The sequence below is a fragment of the Equus caballus genome, chromosome 4, assembly GCF_041296265.1.
Source record: "Equus caballus isolate H_3958 breed thoroughbred chromosome 4, TB-T2T, whole genome shotgun sequence".
In the NCBI taxonomy this organism is placed as follows: domain Eukaryota; kingdom Metazoa; phylum Chordata; class Mammalia; order Perissodactyla; family Equidae; genus Equus; species Equus caballus.
In genome coordinates, this window is record NC_091687.1 from 112,208,506 (window position 1) to 112,229,655 (window position 21,150).

General features: G+C 51.7%; 1 protein-coding gene across 4 annotated transcripts in view; it reads right to left on the reverse strand.

Moving 5' to 3' along the window:
* The window catches only part of PTPRN2 (protein tyrosine phosphatase receptor type N2), a 931,942-nt gene that overhangs the window by 47,107 nt on the left and 863,685 nt on the right, over nucleotides 1–21,150 (reverse strand). For all 4 annotated transcript variants that reach the window (XM_070266124.1, XM_023640190.2, XM_070266125.1 and 1 more), the window contains 2 exons: nucleotides 16,827–16,974; nucleotides 1,636–1,709 (listed from right to left, as the gene is read on the reverse strand). In XM_070266124.1, coding sequence (XP_070122225.1) covers nucleotides 1,636–1,709; nucleotides 16,827–16,974 — 222 coding nt within the window. The remainder of the gene's footprint in view (nucleotides 1–1,635; nucleotides 1,710–16,826; nucleotides 16,975–21,150) is intronic.

Genomic DNA, 21,150 nt, shown 5'->3' on the forward strand with positions numbered 1-21,150 from the left:
TCACCAGAAATGACACTCCGTCCATGAAACGAGTGAGGCTTAGGGTTGATTTTCTGAATTAGAACTGACAGAAGAGAACTAAACACATCACAGTGTGTTGATTGAGAAAGACCGACTGAATGGCTCCAAGCGAGAACCTCACAACACAGATGGCACCAGTCCTTGAGGCCGACCTCTGCTGGAAGTAAGAAGTTACTCCTTCTTAAAAGTAACCACAGGTACGAAGGCCTGGGCTCAGGCGGGTGTAGACGGAGTGCAACAGACCAGCTCTTCACTTTGAATCCACTTTCTCATGGCAGAGTATGTTACCGTGTGCTCTCTCTGTTTCCTGTGAAGTGTCGGGAGACGGGATCTGACCCATGGCACACTGCAGTCTTATTAAATAATCAGCTTTATACAACAGGTGCACTGAAATCAATGGAGCCAACAACTGCGAACATGGTACCGCCCAGAACTCCTGCTTGAGATCAGGCTATAAATGTTCTCCTCTAAAGCTAAGAACTGAAGGAACAGAAGGGGTGGCTAGGGCGCTGTAGGGTGCGTTTCACGAATCCAGAGATGACCGTCTCACTCAGCCGTCTACACCACCAGTAATCTCACTGCGTTAGTAGAATTGTGGATGTTGCTGCATCCCACATGCGCTATATTTGACTGAATGCAAATTTGAGATTTTAGCAAGATTTGACTCTTCCCTGAGGACCAACGTTGAGACACAGTTTAAAGTGGGGAACACCACCGTCAACCTCCCCCACAAATACACACCAACTCTGGACCTCTCTCTGCCACTGGTTTAAAACACCACCAACCACGCTCTCCACAAATACCCTGTCTTCAGACAGTTTCGTTTCCCTTTCTTCCCACCTACAGTCATCCCACCTTAGCTCTGGGCCATCACATCTCCGGACCCTTGCGCCTCCTCTTCTGCACCCTCAGGCTCCGGGCTTCCCCCTTTCAGCCCCTTCCCACCAAGCTTCAGGACAGGAAGACTGTTGGGCTCACAGAATGAGAGGGGAGCTGCAGGATGAGGCCACGGTCGGTGCAGGCTGTGAGGAGAGCGGAAGCTGGAACGCCTGCTGGTCAGAGGGTCTGCCGCCGAGGGGGGTGAGCTGCTTTCTCCAGAGATGGAAAGCGCTTCCTCCAGCCCTTGGAGGGGCCGCTCCCAGAGGAGGCACAGCCCCAACCCTCTGCTGTCCTTGAAAGGAAGATCCCGCCCACCGGAGGATCGCAGGAAACAAGCCTGTAACTTCAAATCTGCCCCAGTGCCACCCATCATTTTGACAAGTGGCAGATTTGGGTCTGTGTTTTTCCATTTCTCCGGAATAAACAGGGAACAAGTGTGTCTAGAGAAGGGGAGCGCAGCCAACTGCGATTTTCCCCTAAAAGTCCTGGGTTCTAGTCAGTAAGCCATCAGGTCGCTACTGTTGGACAGTCTAGATTCTGGGACCCAGGACAGGCTGGCACCTGGTGAAGGGGTCCCAGGGAGTGGCCCACAGACCCAACCCAGCCCAAGTGGTTAAGGCTAGTTACAAGCTTGTCACCCTGAGAAGGGCAGGGACTTGCTTTCCACGGAAAACGTTCCCTGAGCTCCAGCGGCAGTTGCGTATCTGCTACCCCAGACAAAGTGGCAGTACTCACGATGGGGCTGGCGTTGATGTAGTCGGAGTTGCTGTGGCTGTTCTCTGATTTCAGCAGGATCCTGGAGTGATCGTCTGCAAGCAACCCAAGAGCAGAGTTAGACGCGTTTGCGGCCCGCAGCACCCAGGCCTCTGCGGAGACGGCGGGAGGGACCCCCCTGGGCTGCCTGCCGCTGCCCCCGTCCTCCTCCAGGGGCTCTGCCTGACCCTCTGAGGGGCTCTTGAACGTGACTGCTCCCGTCCCTCCTCTGCGTGTGGTCCTTCAGCACGAGAGGCAGGGAATCAGCCGTGTGCCAGGAACCGACAGTCTCACTTGGTGGAACCTAGATAGTCTCGTGTAAAGCTCAGATTCCAAGGTTTTATGTAGCATCTGCCTTTAATATAACAGACATGTGGGGCAACATACAGTAAATAAACACAAACGTGAATGTTAGGCTATAGGCCAGCACTCAATATACAAAGTTTTGCAGCTGAAAAACGGTTAAATCCTCGAGATTACGGGAATTTAGTTTTAAAAGGAAAGTAAGAGAAAAAGAAAATGCAGACAGGAGGGAGCAGAGGAGGAATGTACGAGTGGAGACTCACTGACCTAAAATTGTGCCTCAAACAGGCAGAATAGTTTGTGGAATGTGGAAACCAGACACATCAGTGGGGATAAAGGACACGTGATTTGTCAAAGCTTCGTGTGTTTGATACACAAATTAGTCTTGATTTTGGCTCTGGAAGAACCACCCTCCTGTGTAGGGTGACATCCCTTTTTCCCTTGTTTTCAGGGACTTTCAAAGTGGGACCCTTGGGGGGAAGCTGAGGAGGGACCATGGGGCGCAGGGCAGTGTGTGGCTCAGCCTGGTAACGCCCAGGGTGGAGGGTGGAGGGACGCCCTCGAGAGTCCCTCCTGGTCCCTCCAGGGCCCCTGGGGTGCAGCTGCCTTTCTCTCTGTTCTCTGCAAGGTGCTCTTGGAAACCAAAAGTCATGGAGCCTGAGAGAGCACTCAGCTCTGTAATCTTTGCTCCAGCGAATGCCTCTCGGTGGTCCGCATGACACCTATTTCTTTTCTTCGGAGAAAATGATGACAGCCTGGCCTACAGCCTCGGCAGCAGGGTTTTCAGCCTCATGAGCCTTTCGCCCCGTTCCTGCCGCCCTGCAGGTTGGCCGCCTCTCCCCAGTTACACAGACGCCTGGCCACCAGGAGGAAATGGCTTCCAGCCCTGAAAGCAGCTCGGGCAGATGCAACACAGGGAGACGCTGCCTCAGTCTGTGTTTCTTTCGTCTCTCTAGGAGATTTTATTTAACTTTTTTTTAAACAATTCTGGGGCTTGGGAAACTTGGCACGTCCTATAACTGATTGAACCTGGGGAATCTTGGCTACTGGACTGGACGCCATCCTATCCGTCTTATTAAGATATTAATCTTAGCATTTTCCCAGAAGAGACGAGACAGAGGAGAAACATCTAGAGACGGGGAGAGAGTTCATACACTGCATGGTGTGTTCACAAGTCACACGTCACATGCACCTGAATGTTGTGGGCATGTTCTGAAGGTATTTTGATGGTACGTGCTCAACTGCCCAGCTAAGGTATGAATAATGATACAAAAACCCCACGCTGGGCATTGGGCTCCTGCACAAATTTATTCTTGAGTGAAAATAAGCAGTGGCAGGAAATTGAAATGAAATTTACCAGAAAAACTGGTCAACTCTGATGCCCTAACAGGCTATAAACAATACCCAAAACGGAGTTTAAGAGGCCCAGTTTCAGAGTGGGGTCGACCACGAGCAGCTCAGGAACAGGCGCCCTTTCCTGCACGATGCGCTGGGCTGACTGTTGCAGCTTATAAAGGATTCTGGAACAAAAGAGCAGGCCTTCTCGCTGCTTCCGGAGGATTCTAGAGGGGCTCCTGCCCCATTGTAAACACTTAGCACACCAACTTCAGGCAGTGGTGGTAGTGGCAATTGGGACGGCTCCTAATTGTCTGAGAACCTAACAAAGAGCAGGGTCTCTGGGGAAAGGGAGGCAGGGGGACAGGGAAGAGGAACCAGAGGCCGGAATCTCCTGGTTTCAGAGGTCACGCTGGGAAGGTGCCCGAGAGAGCCAAGCGGCCTCCTGTGGAGCTGACAGGCACAGTCTTGGGGAGCCACCGGGTCCCCTCATCTCCAAGGGGATGGCACCGCTCTGCCATGCCCTGCCAGCAACGGGGATCAGGGAAGAAGTGCCAGCTGGATTTTTCCAGTTGGAAAATTATGAAAATGCTTTGTAAGTTTCGGAGTGTCAGTGAAATAAAAATGTACTCGAAGAGGTTGGCGCTCTGATGGTTAATGGGACAAACTATTCCGGGCACCTGAGCCTCTGCTGGCTGTGAGGACAGCTCACAGGCTCTCGAGCATCTTGTGAAGCACTGTTTCAGCTGCCTACCATTACCCGGAGGCCACCCTTTTAAAGACGGAACCAAGTCTGGGACAAGGGCTTCAAAAGCCTCAGAGTTCTGCCATCCTCCATCACATATTTGACTTTGTGGCAGCATGTTGGTTTTAAAATTAACAGTGAACTTATTTTGTTTTTAGTATTGGGCCATCTTGAACCTCCATTTGAAACGCGTGGAGCCATCCTGGAAGGGCCAGAGGGACACCGGCCAGAGTAAGTGGAGTGTAGACACCCAAAGCAAAGATGGTCCAGTGGATACTCCACCTTGCTGGGCAAATCTCTCAGCTATTTTGTGGTTCATTTCTCCCGTTCATCTTTTTTTTACAGAGATGTTATGGAGCCCATGAGATGACGTCAAGTTCTGAGTATGGCTGTCTTTATTCTCTGTACCACAAAGGGAGGGCAGGGTGACCTGGCAGGATTATGCAATTCAATCAAGGTCAACAAGTGAGGTGGAGGTGAAGCCAGGGCCAGGCTCGTGGGCAAATAATCCTCCCTCTCGCCTGTGCTCAACTGACTGAATGTTGTTCCCCTCATTGCCAGAATAAACACACCCGCCTAGCCTTGGGAGCAAATATAACATGCTGACCTCAACCACAGAGCGAGAATTTTTAACAACCTCGCACTTACATTTTGATTAAGAAGGGGGTGTGTTCTTTAAGATCTTAGTCTGAGACCTCACTTAGAAGCCAGGAAAACAGGGAAATTCAGGCAGAGTCTTCCTGTCTGCATCTGGCCCTATAACTCGGTTATTTTCCTCTAAGACGAGCCACAATCATAAGTTTTATCAAGGAGGGAAGGAGAAAAACACCTATTAAGAAGATAGTTGTTGCATTAAACTGCCGAGCGTGTTTCTATTCTGAACTCCTGAAGCAGTTAGGATGCACTGCCACCTTGTTCAGGAACAATATTTCAAATTCCTCCAGCCTCTATCTGTTCTAAATGTAGTTTCACATACATCACCCTCCTTCTTCCTGGAACACTGCTAAGAGCCCAGGGCTTGAATCCTAGCCTTGCCACCTACTAGCCAAGTGATACTTGAGTAAAATATTCAATATTTTAAAGTGTCAGATTTGTCACCCAAACCTTGGATAATGATATCTAGCTAATAGGGCTGTTGTGATAAATGGCGTTTATAAAGCGCACACTGTAATGCCTGGCACACAGCAAGGAATTTAGGAACAAATTCAAGATTACAGATAGAAACATACCTAAATGATTAATAGTCAGCTGAATGGGGGAAGCTTATTTATGGTACATTGTGTTGTCAGTAAATACAGAATGATTGTCATAAATGCCAACAGAAGAAACAAATTGTAGAGTCCCTTCTTGACTGTCCCTAGGGTTGGAACCCTTGAAGACAGCCAAACGAGGGTCCTCTGGCAGACACTGCAGCTTAATCCCTGATGGATTCCTTCTAACACGCGTCATCATCTAGAACCTCCCCATGTCCCCCGAGCCGCCAAAGGAGTGTGGACACACAGTGTGCACGGACGTAACGGCGTCTTGTAACATGGCTCTCTAAGGAGAGTGTCTCTTTAGGCTTCCTGGTTGTGTTATTCCCACCCATCTAAGTGAACTGACATATACGGGCCAGCAGTCTTCACTCACTAGCCGATGAGTTCCTTGATGTTGCTGACAGTAACGCAAATTAGGCATCTGTAGAAGTCACTAGCTGACTCTGGTACTTGACAAGGGAATTTCTTCATCCGAGTGGTCTGCCAAATGTTCTCTTGGGGCTCTCCAGCTGTCTCAATTTTCTGTTAAGATTTAGATTACACCACGATGCTAGCTGGATGCCATTTTCTTCACTTTGGTGGTTTGGCTAGTGGAAATGTGGGGTGTGTCTGGTGAGGGTCAGCATTGTTCTGGAGGGTCAGGGACTGGGTCTTTAATGAAGCCCGTGCACTGGGATATGCTCAACAAACGGCATCAGTGACCACCAGCTCCTTCTCCGATTCACAGGTCCGTTGATGGGTTAGTATACTGCAAACACAGCCTGAAATCCCCGACCGCCATCAGTCCACCAGCTGTTAGTGCTGGTCTAATGATTCTGGCCAATTACACAGAGAAACGTCTTTATTGTTTTGAACTTGTCAGAGTTGAGGGAAAGCAATACATTTTTACACTATGTTCGTTTCAAGACTCTGAGAAGCTAAATAGACGTCCTGTTTCTTTGCAGATCTGGGAACCTGAAGACAACAGTGTGCTCATGAAACACACTAGCTCTGAGTGGGGAGTTCTCTTTAGAAAGAAGGCTGCCTCAGGCTTCTTTCTGTAAGTGTCCCTTCCTCGGTCGGTCAGTAGGCAGGTGTTCTGCTCTTACTAAGCTTTTTGGAAACTCATAGCTCAAACTATTAGGATCATCAAACTTTTAAGAAGAAAAGCAACACGGTTCGGTGCCTCCTTGGGTCAGAACACAGTGCTGCACTTGGGCAAACTGGGGCGGCTGAGGTCCCAGATTCAGAACACCGTCCTACATGAAAGGCAGATGGTCCCATTCACCCACCCAGGAAGCTTGCTGCCTGTGGGAGAGCCATCACACAACACAGGGGCTCATGCTGGCTTCCCGGCTCCAAACATGCCAAGAGCACGTCTTGGCATTGCACCAGTGGCCTGAAATGTGGTCACAAGGCTTGGTCTCACATCTCGTTTCTTAAATACTTTCACCAGCATCTCTGCAGATCTCTCAAAAAGCAATCCCAAAATAGGATTGCTGACTAGCTAGGCAGGTGAATGACAGGCGGGTGCATCACAGCTGGTGGCCGCTGTAACTGCACGCTCACCTCACGGCTGCACACTCATGTGGAAAAGGCACACCCTGGCATGCTGTGCACTGAGCAGGGCGCAGGCAGGAGCTGACTCCAGAGGTTTCGGGGGCCAGTGGCCTGGCCCCACCCACCTGGCCCCCGAGCTGTCTGGAGGCACCTTGTGTCAAAGGTTGAATTGTGTCCCCCCGCAAAAGACCCATTGGAGTCCTAACCCCAGCACCTTGGGTGTGACCTTGTTTGGAGATGGGGTCTGTTCAGAGGTGATCAGGTTGAAACGAGGTCACCTGGGCCCTAATCCGACACTGCTGCTGTCCTTATTAAAGGGGAAGTTTGGACACAGAGACAGACGCAGAGGAGGACGATGTGAGGGCCCAGGGAGAAGACAGCGTCCGCAAGCTGAGGAGAGAGGCTGGAGCAGATGTTCCCTCAGCGCCTGGGGGGGACCCAACCCCGCCAGTGCCAGAATCGGGACAATCAATTTCTGCTGTTTCAGCCCGGCCTGTGTTGCCTGGGACACACACCTGAGCCGGGTTCCTGGCTCCGGCTGGCTTTCTCACCACGTACCTGTTTGCCTTTTACCAAGTCACCTAGCCTCTTCCAGCGTCCTCATCTCTTCTAAACTAGACCATTGAATTTTCCTACTAGCTAAACAATAAGCTTTCTATGAGAAAATCGGCAGATTAACATGAGGTCGCTCCTGTGAACTCGGGCCTGAGACAGGGGTCGGCACCCCCCAGAACCTCAACCAACCCTGCTGAGTAAGTGGAAAGGGTGCTCCCGGACAGTCACCTTACAGTCCTAGCATGCACAGAGGTGACACCAGGGTGCCATTGTCACACAGAGGGCAAAGTGAGGAGGGGAGCAGCGGGGCAAAGCTTGCTGGCAGTAATTGTGTCCACAAGCACATGAACGATTCTGCATAATAAGGTGCATACACCAACCAAGCAAACCGCCCATCCGCACAGTTCTACGGAGACACCGTCAGTCAACAACACTGACAAGGAGTCTATGCTGCGCAAGGGGCTGCCTCCCACAGCGGCTGAGACAAGGAGGTGCAAGACACGGGGACGGCAAGAGGACAGCCTCCAAGGACCCCACATGGGGGCAACTCACGCATTTAAACAAAACAGATAAAAGTTTGTGTTTTGTTGAGAACACATGATGTCACCAGAAAAGTATCCTGGCCTACATCTGTGCCGATGGAGGAGATTAAAGCCTGTTGTGGGGACAGACGGTCGTGACATTTGAAGGGGACCCAGGTGGCTGGAAGTGACCCCTGACCCTTTGGAATGGTGTCTGAGAACGGGCCTTGCCAACTAGGATGGTTCTGGAAAAGCGAAGGAAGAAAATTTGGCAGGAAACTTGCCAATTAACCATGATGGGCAGGTGGGAGGAACGCCCGAACAGCCTGCAGAACAAATGGTGTACATGGCCGAGAAGGGGAGTGACGTTGGAGTGAGGCACAGAGGTCCTGGGGAGGAAGGAGCAGGAAAACAGCTGGGGACAATACCTCACGTGCACCTTCCAGCGGCCTGGCACCTCCACTCAGATGGAGAGGCAGCCTCGCGGTGTCCCTGGGCCTCGTGGGCAGGCACAGGACCATGACAGCAAGGGGAGCTGATCTCAGTGGAAAAGAGAAAGCCCAGAAGGGGCAGGGCGCACTGCAGCCTTGAGGTGGGTGCTGTTCCACCTGCACGAAGTTGGGGCGGGGGCACAAGTTCAAGATGGATGAGAAGGGAGAGCCCCCAGCTGAGGAAGGAAGGGGTGCCTTCTGCTCTAAGGGACGCGCCGGAAGCTTCTTGAACCCCTTGGCGCTCGGCACTCTGTCAGCAGATAACCCCTCCTCTCCTGTCAGATGCACAAGTGTAGCCAGAAAGTCTGGTAACGCCGTTAGCCCTTGAGAAGTCTGTCTGGACGCTCAGAGGCCTGAAGCAACTGAGAAGGCTGCTGCCTGTGCTGAGAAGCAGCTGTGCTGGCCGGCTTCACTGTTTCCTCATTCCCATCACAAGGCCAGCGGTTGACCTTATTGCCAGTGCGTTTTTTCACAAAAACGAATGTTTTCCTGATGACTTTCTGACAGTTAGGGCAGAGATGACGGTGTGTGGACGCACAGCCAGGTGAGAGAGCCGGTCGCTGGTGGACGCAGCCGGGACCGGCTCTGCTCGCGCCTCCCAGTGTGCGTCTGTGCCCTCGGAGTCCGAGCTCCCTGTGGCTGCTGTAACCAACTTCCACAGACCTAGTGGCCCATGTTGTTTATCACCTCACGGTTCTGCAGCTGTCTGAAGTGGATCTGCACTGCTGTCAGCCATGCTGCTTCGTCTGGAGGCTCAGGAGAGAATCCATCTCCCGCCTTTTCCAGCTTCTAGATGCTGCCCGCGTTCCTGGCTGCCGGCCCCTCCCCTGTAGGGCCGTCCCATCCTCCTCACATGGCAGCGTCGGCCTGCTCTCCTGCCTCCCTCTTTCATAGACCACTCTTATGATCATCCAGGATATTCTCCCTAATTTGAGGTCCTTTCATCAGCAATCTAGTTCCATCTGCAACCTTGATTCACCTTTGTCACATAAGGTGACACATTCACAGACCCCACCACAGGGACATGGGCATCTTGGGGCGCTATTCTGTGTCCACACCCAGCAGAAGGACAAAGTGTAATCTGTCAGAGCCTCAGGGTCTCTCACAGGGCAAACGTGGACCTGTGATCCCAGCCACTGCCTGTTACAGACCAGGTGGCCGTGCGGACGACACTCTCCTGGTCCAGTTCTAGAAGACACCGCGGGGCGAGATCTGCATCATTGTGGGCAAAGACCACACCAACTGGACGTCTTTTGGCAGCCTCATCTGCTAGGAAGTGTAGCTGCTCCAGGCAAAGTGGAGTGAAGTGAATGATGAGAAGTGGTAGGAAGAACAAGGATGGGGAGCGGGGTTAGGAACAGGAAGCACAGCTTGTAAATTCCAATTTTCCTGCTAAAACTTGATGTCCTGGAAGTCTAAGTAAGCAACTGGTATTGCTATCCATCTGAATTGAACTCCCATAAGGAAAAAATTGCTAACTTGAGGATAACTGTGAGAGAAAAGTGGCCAAATCATCTTAAAGTTTTTGGTTGCCAAGAAAGAGAATGCTGGGCATTTAATATATAACCAGATGAGAGAATTTTGTTCCAGAGACACTAGAAGGGAGCCCAGCCAAAAGGAGATGGGAAACCCTAAAAATCAGAGTTATGATGACACAAGTGTAAATATCCCAAGTAAGAAAAGGAGAAACAAAGAAGCTGCCGTGGTTCACAATTTAGAAAGTCACGTACAGAAGATGGAAGGGGCTATCTGACAAAGGATGGACACAGACGAGGGGCACGCAACTCATGAGAAGGGGACCAGAGAGGCTGGCACCCCAGCAGGTTGGCGGTGCAAAATACAGAGGAGAAGAGTCCTTAGCTGTGTTTGTTAAAGCAAAAGATCTTACCAGGTAGGAAACCTCGGCCTGATGGAGCTGAAATCATTTTAACAGATAACCAAGAGAAAATCTGTTCAATTACCATTTGCCCTGGCCAGCTCTAAGAACGGAGAAGACAGAGTTAGGCAGCTGCTGGCTGGTGGGACAGCATTCACTGTCGAGGTTCTCACCACCGGCCAAGGTGGACCAGATCAGGGTTTTACCAGTCTTGCAAGAGTGGCCGCAGATGCACGCCGGCCTGTCCCCTCAGCGTGGGGATGTGGAGACTGGCCACGCTGGTTCAGCCTCAGAGTGTCCCTGGGCATGAACAGAACAGGGAAAAAGAGCAGGTCTGGAAAGCAGGCAGGTGAGCTTCCCACAGACCTGCACAAAGGTAAGACTCCTCCCAGGGCAGTTTGAGGAGATGCAGAGAGGGAGTGGTGACCACCAGGAGAAGAGCAGCTTTGTTAGGGACGAGTCATGTTAGAACACAGGTGGGGGGAGTTTAAAATTAAAAAAATCAAACAGACGTAAAACCAAACTGCAGTTAGAACCCTGATTGCATCTGGTTAAAAAATAAACAAACAAACGGTGCTAAAGGACATGATTGGAACATGGGAACCCTCAAGAGGGACCAGAATTAGATGATATTAGGGGATATTGTTCATTTTCTCTTATAACAGTGGGGTCACAGTTATGCAGGAGAATGTCCTTATTTTTAGGAGACACAGGCTAAAGCATTTAGAAGTCTTGATGCCTGAAACTCACTGTGAAATAGTTCAACCAGAAAATAAATAAAGCACACACACACAGCACACAAAAATGGCAAAATATGGAGTGGCTCTTACTGAGTCTGGGTGGTGGGTCTTCAGGCACTCACCAAATGAGTGTTTCAACCTGAGCGTTTTAAAGCTTTTGCAGTAAAAAGCGTGGGGGAAATTCTGCCCAGCCAGCAGGGGTTCTTTGCAAAGGACAGGCCAACAGGAGCCCTCAGGAGGGGTGAGTGGGGCTCAGGGCGGATTCGGATTTCGCCGGAGGGCGGTCCTCTGTGGGGTCACCAGGGTGACCCTGGCCAGTGACTTCACCTCCTTAAGCTCTGGCTCGTCTACTGCAACGTGGAGTTGATAACACAGGGCTTCCAGGCTTGATGGGATGCAAAGGAGACACCGCCTCTGCGGCATTTCACTCTGAGTCTGGGACGCAAGTGCTGGGGGAGCATTTGCAATACTGTTGGGGCCTCCAGGACGCCTGCCCACCTGGGCTGCACAGCAGGGCTCTAGGCAAAGCTTCAGTTCACAGAACAGCCATGGCAGGTTCCTTCAAGGATCTGTGGCAGCATGAGGGAGGTCTCCGTAGGGCAGCGCCTGTACTCATCCTGTTGAATATGTTTTTTTGTCAATCACTTGAAGACACGTAAAACTTGTTTATGAAATATGCAGATGAAGAAAAGCTGAGGGGGGAGGTGCTACGGTGAACCAGGAATCAAAATCTTCTTGATTTTGAACAAGGAGCAGTTCATTAGAGATGAATGTAAAAGCCTGTGAGTGAGGATGGGCGGGGGTTTGGGGATCCTGGGTTAACTGCCGTCCTTGCAGAAAAGGCCCTGGATTTCAGATGATTGCAACCCCAGCACGAGCCAACCTGCCGTTGCCTATCGCACAATGACCGTGAACTTGCGCCAGATAAGGAAGAACGTCCAGACCAAGGAGGAAACACCCCCGATCTCTCGGCCCTCCTGAAGGGCTGCGCTCGCTCCCTCCGGGCGTGGATCACTTGAGCGTGTCCGTGAGACGTGGCCTTGCTGCTGGCTGGCCACCTCCTAGGTTCCAGTTCTTTCCACACACTCAGGTGCCCCCGATGCTAGGACTCCATAGGTAACACTGGGAAGTGAATGCTGAGAAGTGTGGACAGCCATGCTGCACGAGGTCAGACACCCTACAATCTAGGGCTGTGCTTCAGGAAGAGAAGTAAGAGAACGTCAGAGCCGAATCGTGAGCGGTCATGTCATACAGACAGCAGGGCAGCTTCCAGCCTGGTGCCAGCGCCTGCAGGTCTCAGAGGCGGGGAGCTCACGTCGGTGGACACATGCTCATGTTGGTGGACACACACTCACGGCGGTGGACACGCACTCACGGCCGAGGACACCACTTTTAGGCGGTCTCTGCTCTCCGAGTGTAGCCTGATGCGAATGACTCCATGGGCTTCTAAAACGCTGGGTTTGCCTCTTTCCTGCTCCCCTTAAAAAATATCCTTCAGTCTCAGGCAGCTCCTGCCTGTGATGTACCAAAGAAAAAAGCTTGCACAGAATTTGCTGGGATGTTTTCTTTTCAGCACCAACAAACCCACAGCCTTCCTGAGTCCTGAGGCAGAGATTCAGGCTCTGAGACCGGAAAACGGGGGAGAAAGAAGGCCCAGCCAGGAACGCTTCTCGACGTGCAACTTTGCTGCGACGTGGGACGTGTGTCTGGAGCCGCCTATACGAGAGGAAAGGGAACTCCGGCTGCTTGTCAGTCAGGAGCACCCTCCACCGGCTGCTCGTTAGAGGCACCCAGGGGAAGCCTCGGTCACCCAGAGGCGACTAAAGAAGACAGTCCTCCCCCAGGATTCTCCTCAGAGTTGGAAAAAAACATGTGACCCAAAGGTTTGTTTGGAAAGAAATTCCCTTCTGTGTGTTTAAGGAAAGCGATGCTTGGCCAACGTACTGCGTCCTGGTGTGTATTTCAAATATTCGTTTCTGTAGAAGTTTGAAATTTGTGTACATGTTTCCAACACAGAAGTTCTAGGGCGAGTCCACAAAGCGTATGAGGCGCAGCGTCCTGTCAGCACCGAGGATGTGGGTTTACACCCCGTGTCCTCACCTGACAGATGGAGGGGTGATTCCCGGGAGGCTCAGAGGGAACAGGCCTCCAGGGAGGTGGTGGCACACGCTCAGTCGTTCACACACGGGCCAGTGCCACCCAGGTGCCCTGACTGGAAACAGAAGGGCACAGTCTGCCGTCGTGCCCCCCGGCTGCACCTGCAGGGCAGGGCGGGACACCAATGGCTGCGCTTGCGAAACTGAGTGGAGTCTCTTTAGCAACAGCCCAATTAGCAGATGGCTACGTGGTGCATCTCTCTCTCTGTCTCCACGTATCTGGGTCTTTAGCTTTTCATTCTCTCTGGCTTCACTGTTTCTGTTACTGTTTTTGCGTCTCTGTCTATTTCTCTGTTATTATAACACAGAATCAAAACTACTTTTTCGTTTAAGGTGGTACACCAAAATAGCATCATATTCCTGTTCTTAATTGAAAAAGCAGATGGGCGGAATATTGCATAATTCTTTTTAAAAATGCAAAAAAATTTGAAAAGCATATTAAACTCTAAAAACTTCTGAGGTGGTATAACTAAACCCAGCACAGCACCAGTCAAGCATCTCATAAATGCCAGTCGCCTTCTCCTTTGAACAATAATTCGGACGTAGCTAGACTCTCCAGGCTGTGAGGGATCCAGTCACCAGCCCGGCCACTTCTGAATTTCCCACGCAACCTGCCAGCCAAGACGCCTTCCAGCCTGAGCTGGAACAGTCCCAGTGCCGGGCGGCAGGAGAGGCATTTCAGACGGGAACCAAACGAGCAAAGACGGAAGGTGGGAGGAGCAGCGAGCATGAGGTTGCCCTCTGGGTCGAGTGGAGGGACAGGCTGGGAGAACCCAGAGGGGTTGAGATGGGTCAGCGTGGCGGGGCAGAAGCAGGGCTGGCTCAAAGGACAGGAGCTGGAAGTGGGAAGATGGGAGGCCTAGGGGCTGAGGGTCCAGGCCAGGGGTGGGAGTGAGCAGAGAAGACCGGGCAGGACCTTCAAATTGAGAAATGAGGGAACTTGCTGGAAGCGATGGGAGAGGATATGGCAAAAGATACGGCAAATGCAGAGAGGAAGGCAGCTCTAGGGTTTCCACGAAAGAATGGTGACACTCCTGCCAAAGCACGGACGCTGGGGGAGCACCCTTCCCACCACGCAGCGCTGGTCTACCCGTTTATGGGGCGTGGACCTTGGCCTTCAGAGACAGGAGCCGCATGGAGGCCGCCCTCCCCTGCACCTCACAGGTCTGTGACGAGGTGACGGCTGGACAACAGAAAGCAGGCTTCAGAAGGAGGAGGTCATTCTCTCTGGTGGAGTCTGGCGAGGCCCACAAGGGCTGAAGTGATGTCTCTGCCCAGTCTCCTGCTGGGAAAGGCATGTGGGCAGAACCGGAGACGATTTCCTTTTGAGTTAAGGCCAGTGGTGTGGAGAACTAAGGAGGTGACACGAGTTTGCTCCAAGCAGACCCGTTTATCCACAGAAATACCTTAACCCACCCACTCTCTCAACAGTGTGCCTGCCTCACCCTGGCTTCCTGCACGGACCTTCAACCCCGTCCACAGAGCTGCCCTGGGTGGGCACATCCTGACAGACGGGGGTCAGGCGGCTGGGACAGTGGCACGGGCCAAGTTCAGGTGGCTTCCTTCCAGCTCCCAGCGCCAGAGCCAACCAAGAAAATGTTCCTCTTCTCAGGCTTTGCTCTGGCCCAAGGACGGCAGGCCCGAGGATCTGGCTAAAGGGCGACATGGGGCTCCCAGGGCCCTTGAGGTGGCCCTGCCTCACAGCCGAGGACAGGACGCTCTACCATCACTGAAGTCCTGCCTGTGGACCCACCGCTGAGCACAGAGCCCGAGCCCAGGGGCCGCACGGGCTGCAGGGCACGTGGATGGGAGCACCATCGCGTGTCTGCCACGTGCTGGTTGTCACTAAGGGATGGGGCGCTGGAGGGAAGGCTTTGAATTTCACTAATTCCCGTAGGAGACCCGATAACCCAAGTAAACAAGCAGACCCCCGGCAGACACTCTATCCGAGCTCACTGAGTGTCTATTTGCCCCAAACAGCAGTTATCCAAGACCCATGGGAAGCCTCCCCCGCCCCTCCTCCTTCCTGTCTCCCCATCTGGATCGTCTTTGAGGACGGCGACCACACTGGGCCCACTGGACGTCTCTGCATCTGTCAGTGGCCCCTGGCATGCAGCAGGTACTTAATAAATACCTGTTAGTCAATTGAATGTATTATTATTTTTTTTGCTTTTCTTCTAGAAATAAAACTTTCAATTGCAACACTCCCATTTTTAGAGCTCTTTAGGGAAAAACTCCCTCAGACCTCAAGGAAACGGAGCACCTGGTCTGAACACTAAGTTGTTACGAAACACTGATGCAGGAAGTGTGTTCAGATTCCACGAAGGTTTGTAATTCCAGGTGACTGTCAAGAGCAACACAAGGTTCTAGCTTTTGGCCTTTCTGACCTGTAAACACTGGTCAAATTGCTGCCATTTCCCATCAGGGAGAAGTCACAGCTGCCTCTCCCAGGCCAGCTGAGCATGGGGCTGTTGGGACAAGAGCCCAGCTCTAGCTTTGGAGGCACCGTGGCTGTGGTCCCATGACTGGTGGTCCCCAGACTGGTTCCAAAGGGCTGGGACAGGGGCCTGTGACACAGGGGTGCTGTCTCCATGGTGGACGCTGATCTGGCCTGCTGAGGTTGAGAGTGGCTTTGCTGTGCCCTCGAAAATGTCAGCCGACCAAGTACATTTTATTATGTCTGAAGAATGCATGAATTCCTCTCCTGTTAAGGTTATGAGGATAGTCAGTGGGTATCACACACACACACACACACACACACGGATCACTCATGAAGGTCACATTCAGTGAGTGTCTATTTGTGTCACACATGCCTAAGACCCCGTGCCCCCCCGCAGGGTGGGTTTATGTGTTAAGCAAAGTCCAAACCTGGCCTGGAACCTGCTTGAGTGCCTGCTAGGACGTTGGTGCATCACAGCTTGGTGACACGAGGAAGCCGCTCCAGGTCGGCGGGAAGAGACACAGACTCGGCTGGTCTGTCCGTTTATGTCCTCTGTGTTGGGCTGTGTATCTGCAAGTCGCTTACACATCACGCACTGCGCACAATCTAAGACTGTGTCTTCTACTTGATGCAAGCTGCTTTAAAGACCTGGAATCTTTCTGTGTCTCCATTTTCTGCCAATGGTTCTAGCCAGATAGGAGGTCCTCAGTCACACTTGTTGAAATAATTGCAAGGTTGAAAATTGCTGTGGTGGCTCCACTACCCGCTTTGTGCCTACAACGCTAACTCCTTCGTCTAATCCTCACAGTCCCAACATTTCAAGGACGGCTGTGGGGCCCCAGTTATGGATGAAGAACAGGCTCAGAGAGGTTAAGAAGGGAGTCTGAAATCACACAGTAACAGCAAACAGAGCAAGTACTCACTGGGGCTGTATGTCTCCCCTGTGGTTTCAGGACTATGCCACTGGACCACAAAGGAAGAGACTGATTCCCTGTTTTCAGGCTGGGACGGCCTCACAGGGGTGATGAGTACACCCGTCTCAAAGTGAGAGGACAGTCTGCTGGTAGACAGGGCGCCCGGTGGGGAGGAGCGGGCAAGGGCTTTCCAGCCCTTGAGGACGTCAGCAGAAAAATGATGAGGGAACAGGCGGGTGCAGCCTGTCCCCACGGATCACTCACGGCCCCCTGCCCGCCCGGAGCTCTCGCTGAGTACGTACAGGTCAGCACCGCCGGGCAGCGGTTCTTTGGCACGTTCTCCTCCCTCTGGGCCACGAGCGAGCTGCTGGGCTCCGCCTGGTAGGCACACAGCGCCTCCCACTCCTTCTCCAGCCGGTTTTTGTTCTTCAAGTGGTCCTCCATGTAGGCCTGAAGTGGAAAGCACAGAATCAGGGAGCGTCACGGGGAACAGGGTCCTGACCCTGGACGTGATCGGGGACACCAGGTGGCCGGCAGAGGGTGGGACCACGTTTCACCTGCAAGGACGAGTTAGGGAGCTGGTTCACATTAGATCTAGCAGGAACACAGACCAACCAGAGGCGCAAAGGCTTTCACATGTTCTGTTTGTCGGCCCAAAGGTGTTCATGCTGTGTTTACTGAGGGTGCTCAGATTATGACGTCGCCTCTTCAGCTACCATGAACTGAGTGCGGAAGAAAGACGTACACACGGCAGATCAGACTCTATTAACCACAGAAAACTGGTGCAGAGAATGTGTCCAGCCCAGGGTGAGTGACCGGGATGGCAGCAGCCAGGGAGGTTTACTGAGCTGTGCTGTGGGGACAGCGACAGGCATGGGTGCAGGTGGCAGGACAATGGGGATGGCAGGGGTGGGGGGCGGGGCATCTGGGCTCCGCGGTGGGGAGTCAGGGAGGCTGGGAGCAGGACATGTAGGCTGCGCCTCTGTGCATCGACACTCGAGGGAGAACACTGCTCTCTGTCAAAGACGGAACAAACATAGCTGCATAAAACAGTTCAGGCGATGTCACACGGGAAGAGACAGAAGCTGTGGCGGAGTAAAGAAACAGGGCCAACAAAAGCCGTGGATAAACCTCAGTCCCGGAAAGCATCTCAGAAAATGATGTTTTGCATTGAAAGTCTTTCATTTTCTTTTTCTCTTTCTCAGAGAACCATCCGTGACTAACACACACTATGTTGCAATAGTTGCTTGAAATTATTTCACAGAAAACTATAAAACACACCATTTGAAAAGGATCTTATATTGCCAATCAAACTCACGTCACAGTGGTGAATTCAGAAAGCCTCTCAGATGGAGATGGGAATCGACCCCTCGAGATCCTCTGGAACTGCGGGGGACGCGTCCAGCGGGTCGTCCCGGTGAGGACAGACCGAGGGACCAGACCTCTTCTGCTTTTCTGGCAGAGGAGGGTGTGCTCAGAGAGAGCGCTGTTACTTAATTAAGGGAGGTCGTTTCTTCAGATATGTGCTAATAACACACAACGGAAGTGAGAAAGCCCCCCAGCCCTACCGTGTGTATAGGATCACGTGTGCCCCTCGGGTATTGGGAAGGGGTTCTGGGATCAGCTCCCACTCAAGGACAGCAGTCATGTCACACATTTTAATTCCAGGGCCAGCAAGGCCAGACCAGTCTCTTGGTAGGGCTTCTCTGGTTCCCATTTCTGTTTGCACACAAGCCGTTTTCCTTATAATTGGCCTGCTTTCCTGAATCCTCTGGGTGTGATGCGTTTAAGATACTGAGCTGCTCTGATGTGTGCAAAATGTTAAACAGCCGGTGGTGCTAAAAAAACAAAAACAAAAACAAAGAAGCCCAATGTTTTGACCCTCGGCTGCTCCGATCTTAATTTTCTGGGCACTTGTCTGTCGGCGGTGACTACCAGGAGACGTACACAAGGAAACAAAGGCCTCTGGAACGTTCCCTCCACAAAGACACCCGTGCCGGCCCAGTCTACGCATTCTTATCGATCCATTCAGTGGAGAAACGACGGTGATTTTAAGGAAAAGCATTTCAAAGGACCAAACCCAGCTGCATTATTGTGCCCAAAGGAGATACTGGTCTCGTCCCCTAGCATCTTGTTTGTGGGTTTTCTTTTTTTTAAGATTGGCCCTGAGCTAACAGCTGTTGCCAATCTTTTTTTTCTTCCTCTTCTTTTTCCCCAAGCCCCCAGTACATAGTTGCATATCCCAGTTATAGGTCCTGCTGGCTCTGCTGTGTGGGACGCTGCCTCAGTGTGGCCTGATGAGCGGTGCCACGTCGGTGCCCAGGATCCAAACTGGTGAAAACGTGGGCCGCCGAGGCAGAGTGCGCGAACTTAACTACTTGGCCACAGGGCCGGCCCCTGTGGGTTTTCAAAGTGTCATGTGTAGACATAGGTTTTCAAATATATCCACAGACAAAATAAAAGATACACACACACACACACACACACGCACGCATGTGGGTCCAGGGCTCCAGTGCTCAGGCACCCCAGTGTCAAGCTGAGGTGTATGCCCTTTCCACATTTGCCCCCCGACACCTCTGTCAGCCCTCTCTCGTCCCTTCCTCCAATCGACACTCAGCTCAGTTCACTCCGAGGGCGCCAATGGGCCTGCTTTTGCCTCCTTCCCCACCAACTGCCCTTGGCCATCCCTTGCTCATTGGCACGCACTGCAGGGGGTGGGCAGAGACAGGTGGGGACAGGTGGGGAGAGGAAGGCAAGGGAGAAGCACCTGGAAAAGGAAGAAAACTCAAATCAGACGGTTGTGCTAGATTCCCACACCTCTTACCGAAGTTTTGACTAGAGCTGACTTTCATTGTTTTGTATTATGCATTCAACCAACACTACTCTATCCATGTTGATTTGACTCACATGTGCATCAACACATGCGTGCTGAACCAGCGCACGGAAAGCCAGGTGCCCTGGGTGGGCGCAGCAGGAGAGGAGGAATCACCCTCAGGTTCACCTGGCTCAGCAGCTGAGCCCCCAACCCTGGCAGCCAGCGAGGGGCTAGAAGTGACCAGAAGTGGGGCCTAGGTGGTCATTGTCCTACATCCCCCGGATCCCAGACGGCCTTTCGTGCAGATGACCGAGCAACTCAAGGGCCACACTGTGCACACCTTTCCATGACACACTCGAACCTCGGAGGCACCCCCTTCTTACGAACAGAAACATCATGGCTGCTCCAAGCAAAGGACATGAATTTGCCCCCTCCCTGGGCCAGCCGTGACGCTGCCACCTCTGCCCACATGGCCCACAGGGTTCTTTACCTGGGGAAGTGGCAAATTTAATGCCTCAGTGTGGAAAATGTAAGTGACAAACTGCTTGCTTTTGAGACAATCATTATGGCATAGCAAATAAATATTTTGTACCGAAGATATCCTAAGAAGGACATTTTTGCATGATCCAATATTTAAGTTTTGTGAAAATAGTCACTAGCTTACCTAGCCTAAAACACCGTGTGTGAAGGGAGCCCAGGAGGGAGGGCTCGTTCTGGTGAGAGTGTGCCATTTCAGTGTTTCCGTAGTTACTTTTCTCAAGATCGGTTAACGTACAGTCTCACAAATAGATATAAAATGGTTCCTGGTACAATGATTTTGGGTTCTCGTTTTTCTTTGGAAAATGCTCTTTTCACAAAATCCATCACGAATGAATGAGCTTCTTTCAATAAAAGATGACGGATTCTAAAATGAGGAACCTTGGCAGGTTTAATCCCATCTCAAATACTGTCTGCAAAGGGTGCACTGGATATTATCTTAATTCCTGTAAATAACAGCTGCTTAAATGTTCACATTTATTTTAACTATGGGAAGTGAAATCATGCTGCAAGTTCACTTAAACTCTAAATTTACGGCAAGAAATACGGACCGGGACTCTGGTGCAGAAGCTTGGGTGGTGGGAGGGAGGGAAGAGTAGGTACGGACTTCTCTTTTCTCGTTGAGAATTAAGTCCTCTAAAGCTGTGCTGTACTCGACTGATCACAACTGAGATGAATTTCTCGTTCTCTCAGCTCGTCTCACTCCCGTAGTCAGTTTGTCCAGTTCTGGTCGTCTCGATTTGACCTGTTCTCTGTTTTCCTATTAATATTCTTATGAAGCATCATTTATTATATTAAACTGATGCACTTTCCCATCCATGTCTGAGGAGGCTTCCCTCTTTCCTGTTTGCGGGTAAGATGCTTTTCTTCTGTGACTTGAGAGCGTCGTTTCACGTGGTCTGTGGGGAATCTAGGCCTTGGTAGCAAAACAACATGGTTTAAACAAAAACAAAAACAAAAACAAAAAATGCCACAATAACTTAATACTATGGGGTCCTGGGGCTGGCCACGTGGCAGAGTGGTTAGGTTCACGCATTCCACTGTGGTGGCCCAGGGTTTCGCCGTTCGGATCCTGGGCGCGGACATGGCACCACTCATCAGGCCACGCTGGGGCAGCGTCCCACATGCCACAACTAGAAGGACGCACAACTAAAATATACAACTATGTACTGGGGGGATTTGGTGAGAGAGAGCAGAAAGAAAAAAAAAGACACTATGAGGTCCTTTCTCTTCAAGGATGTGAGAAGCATGAGTTAGAACAGGTATAGTAATCC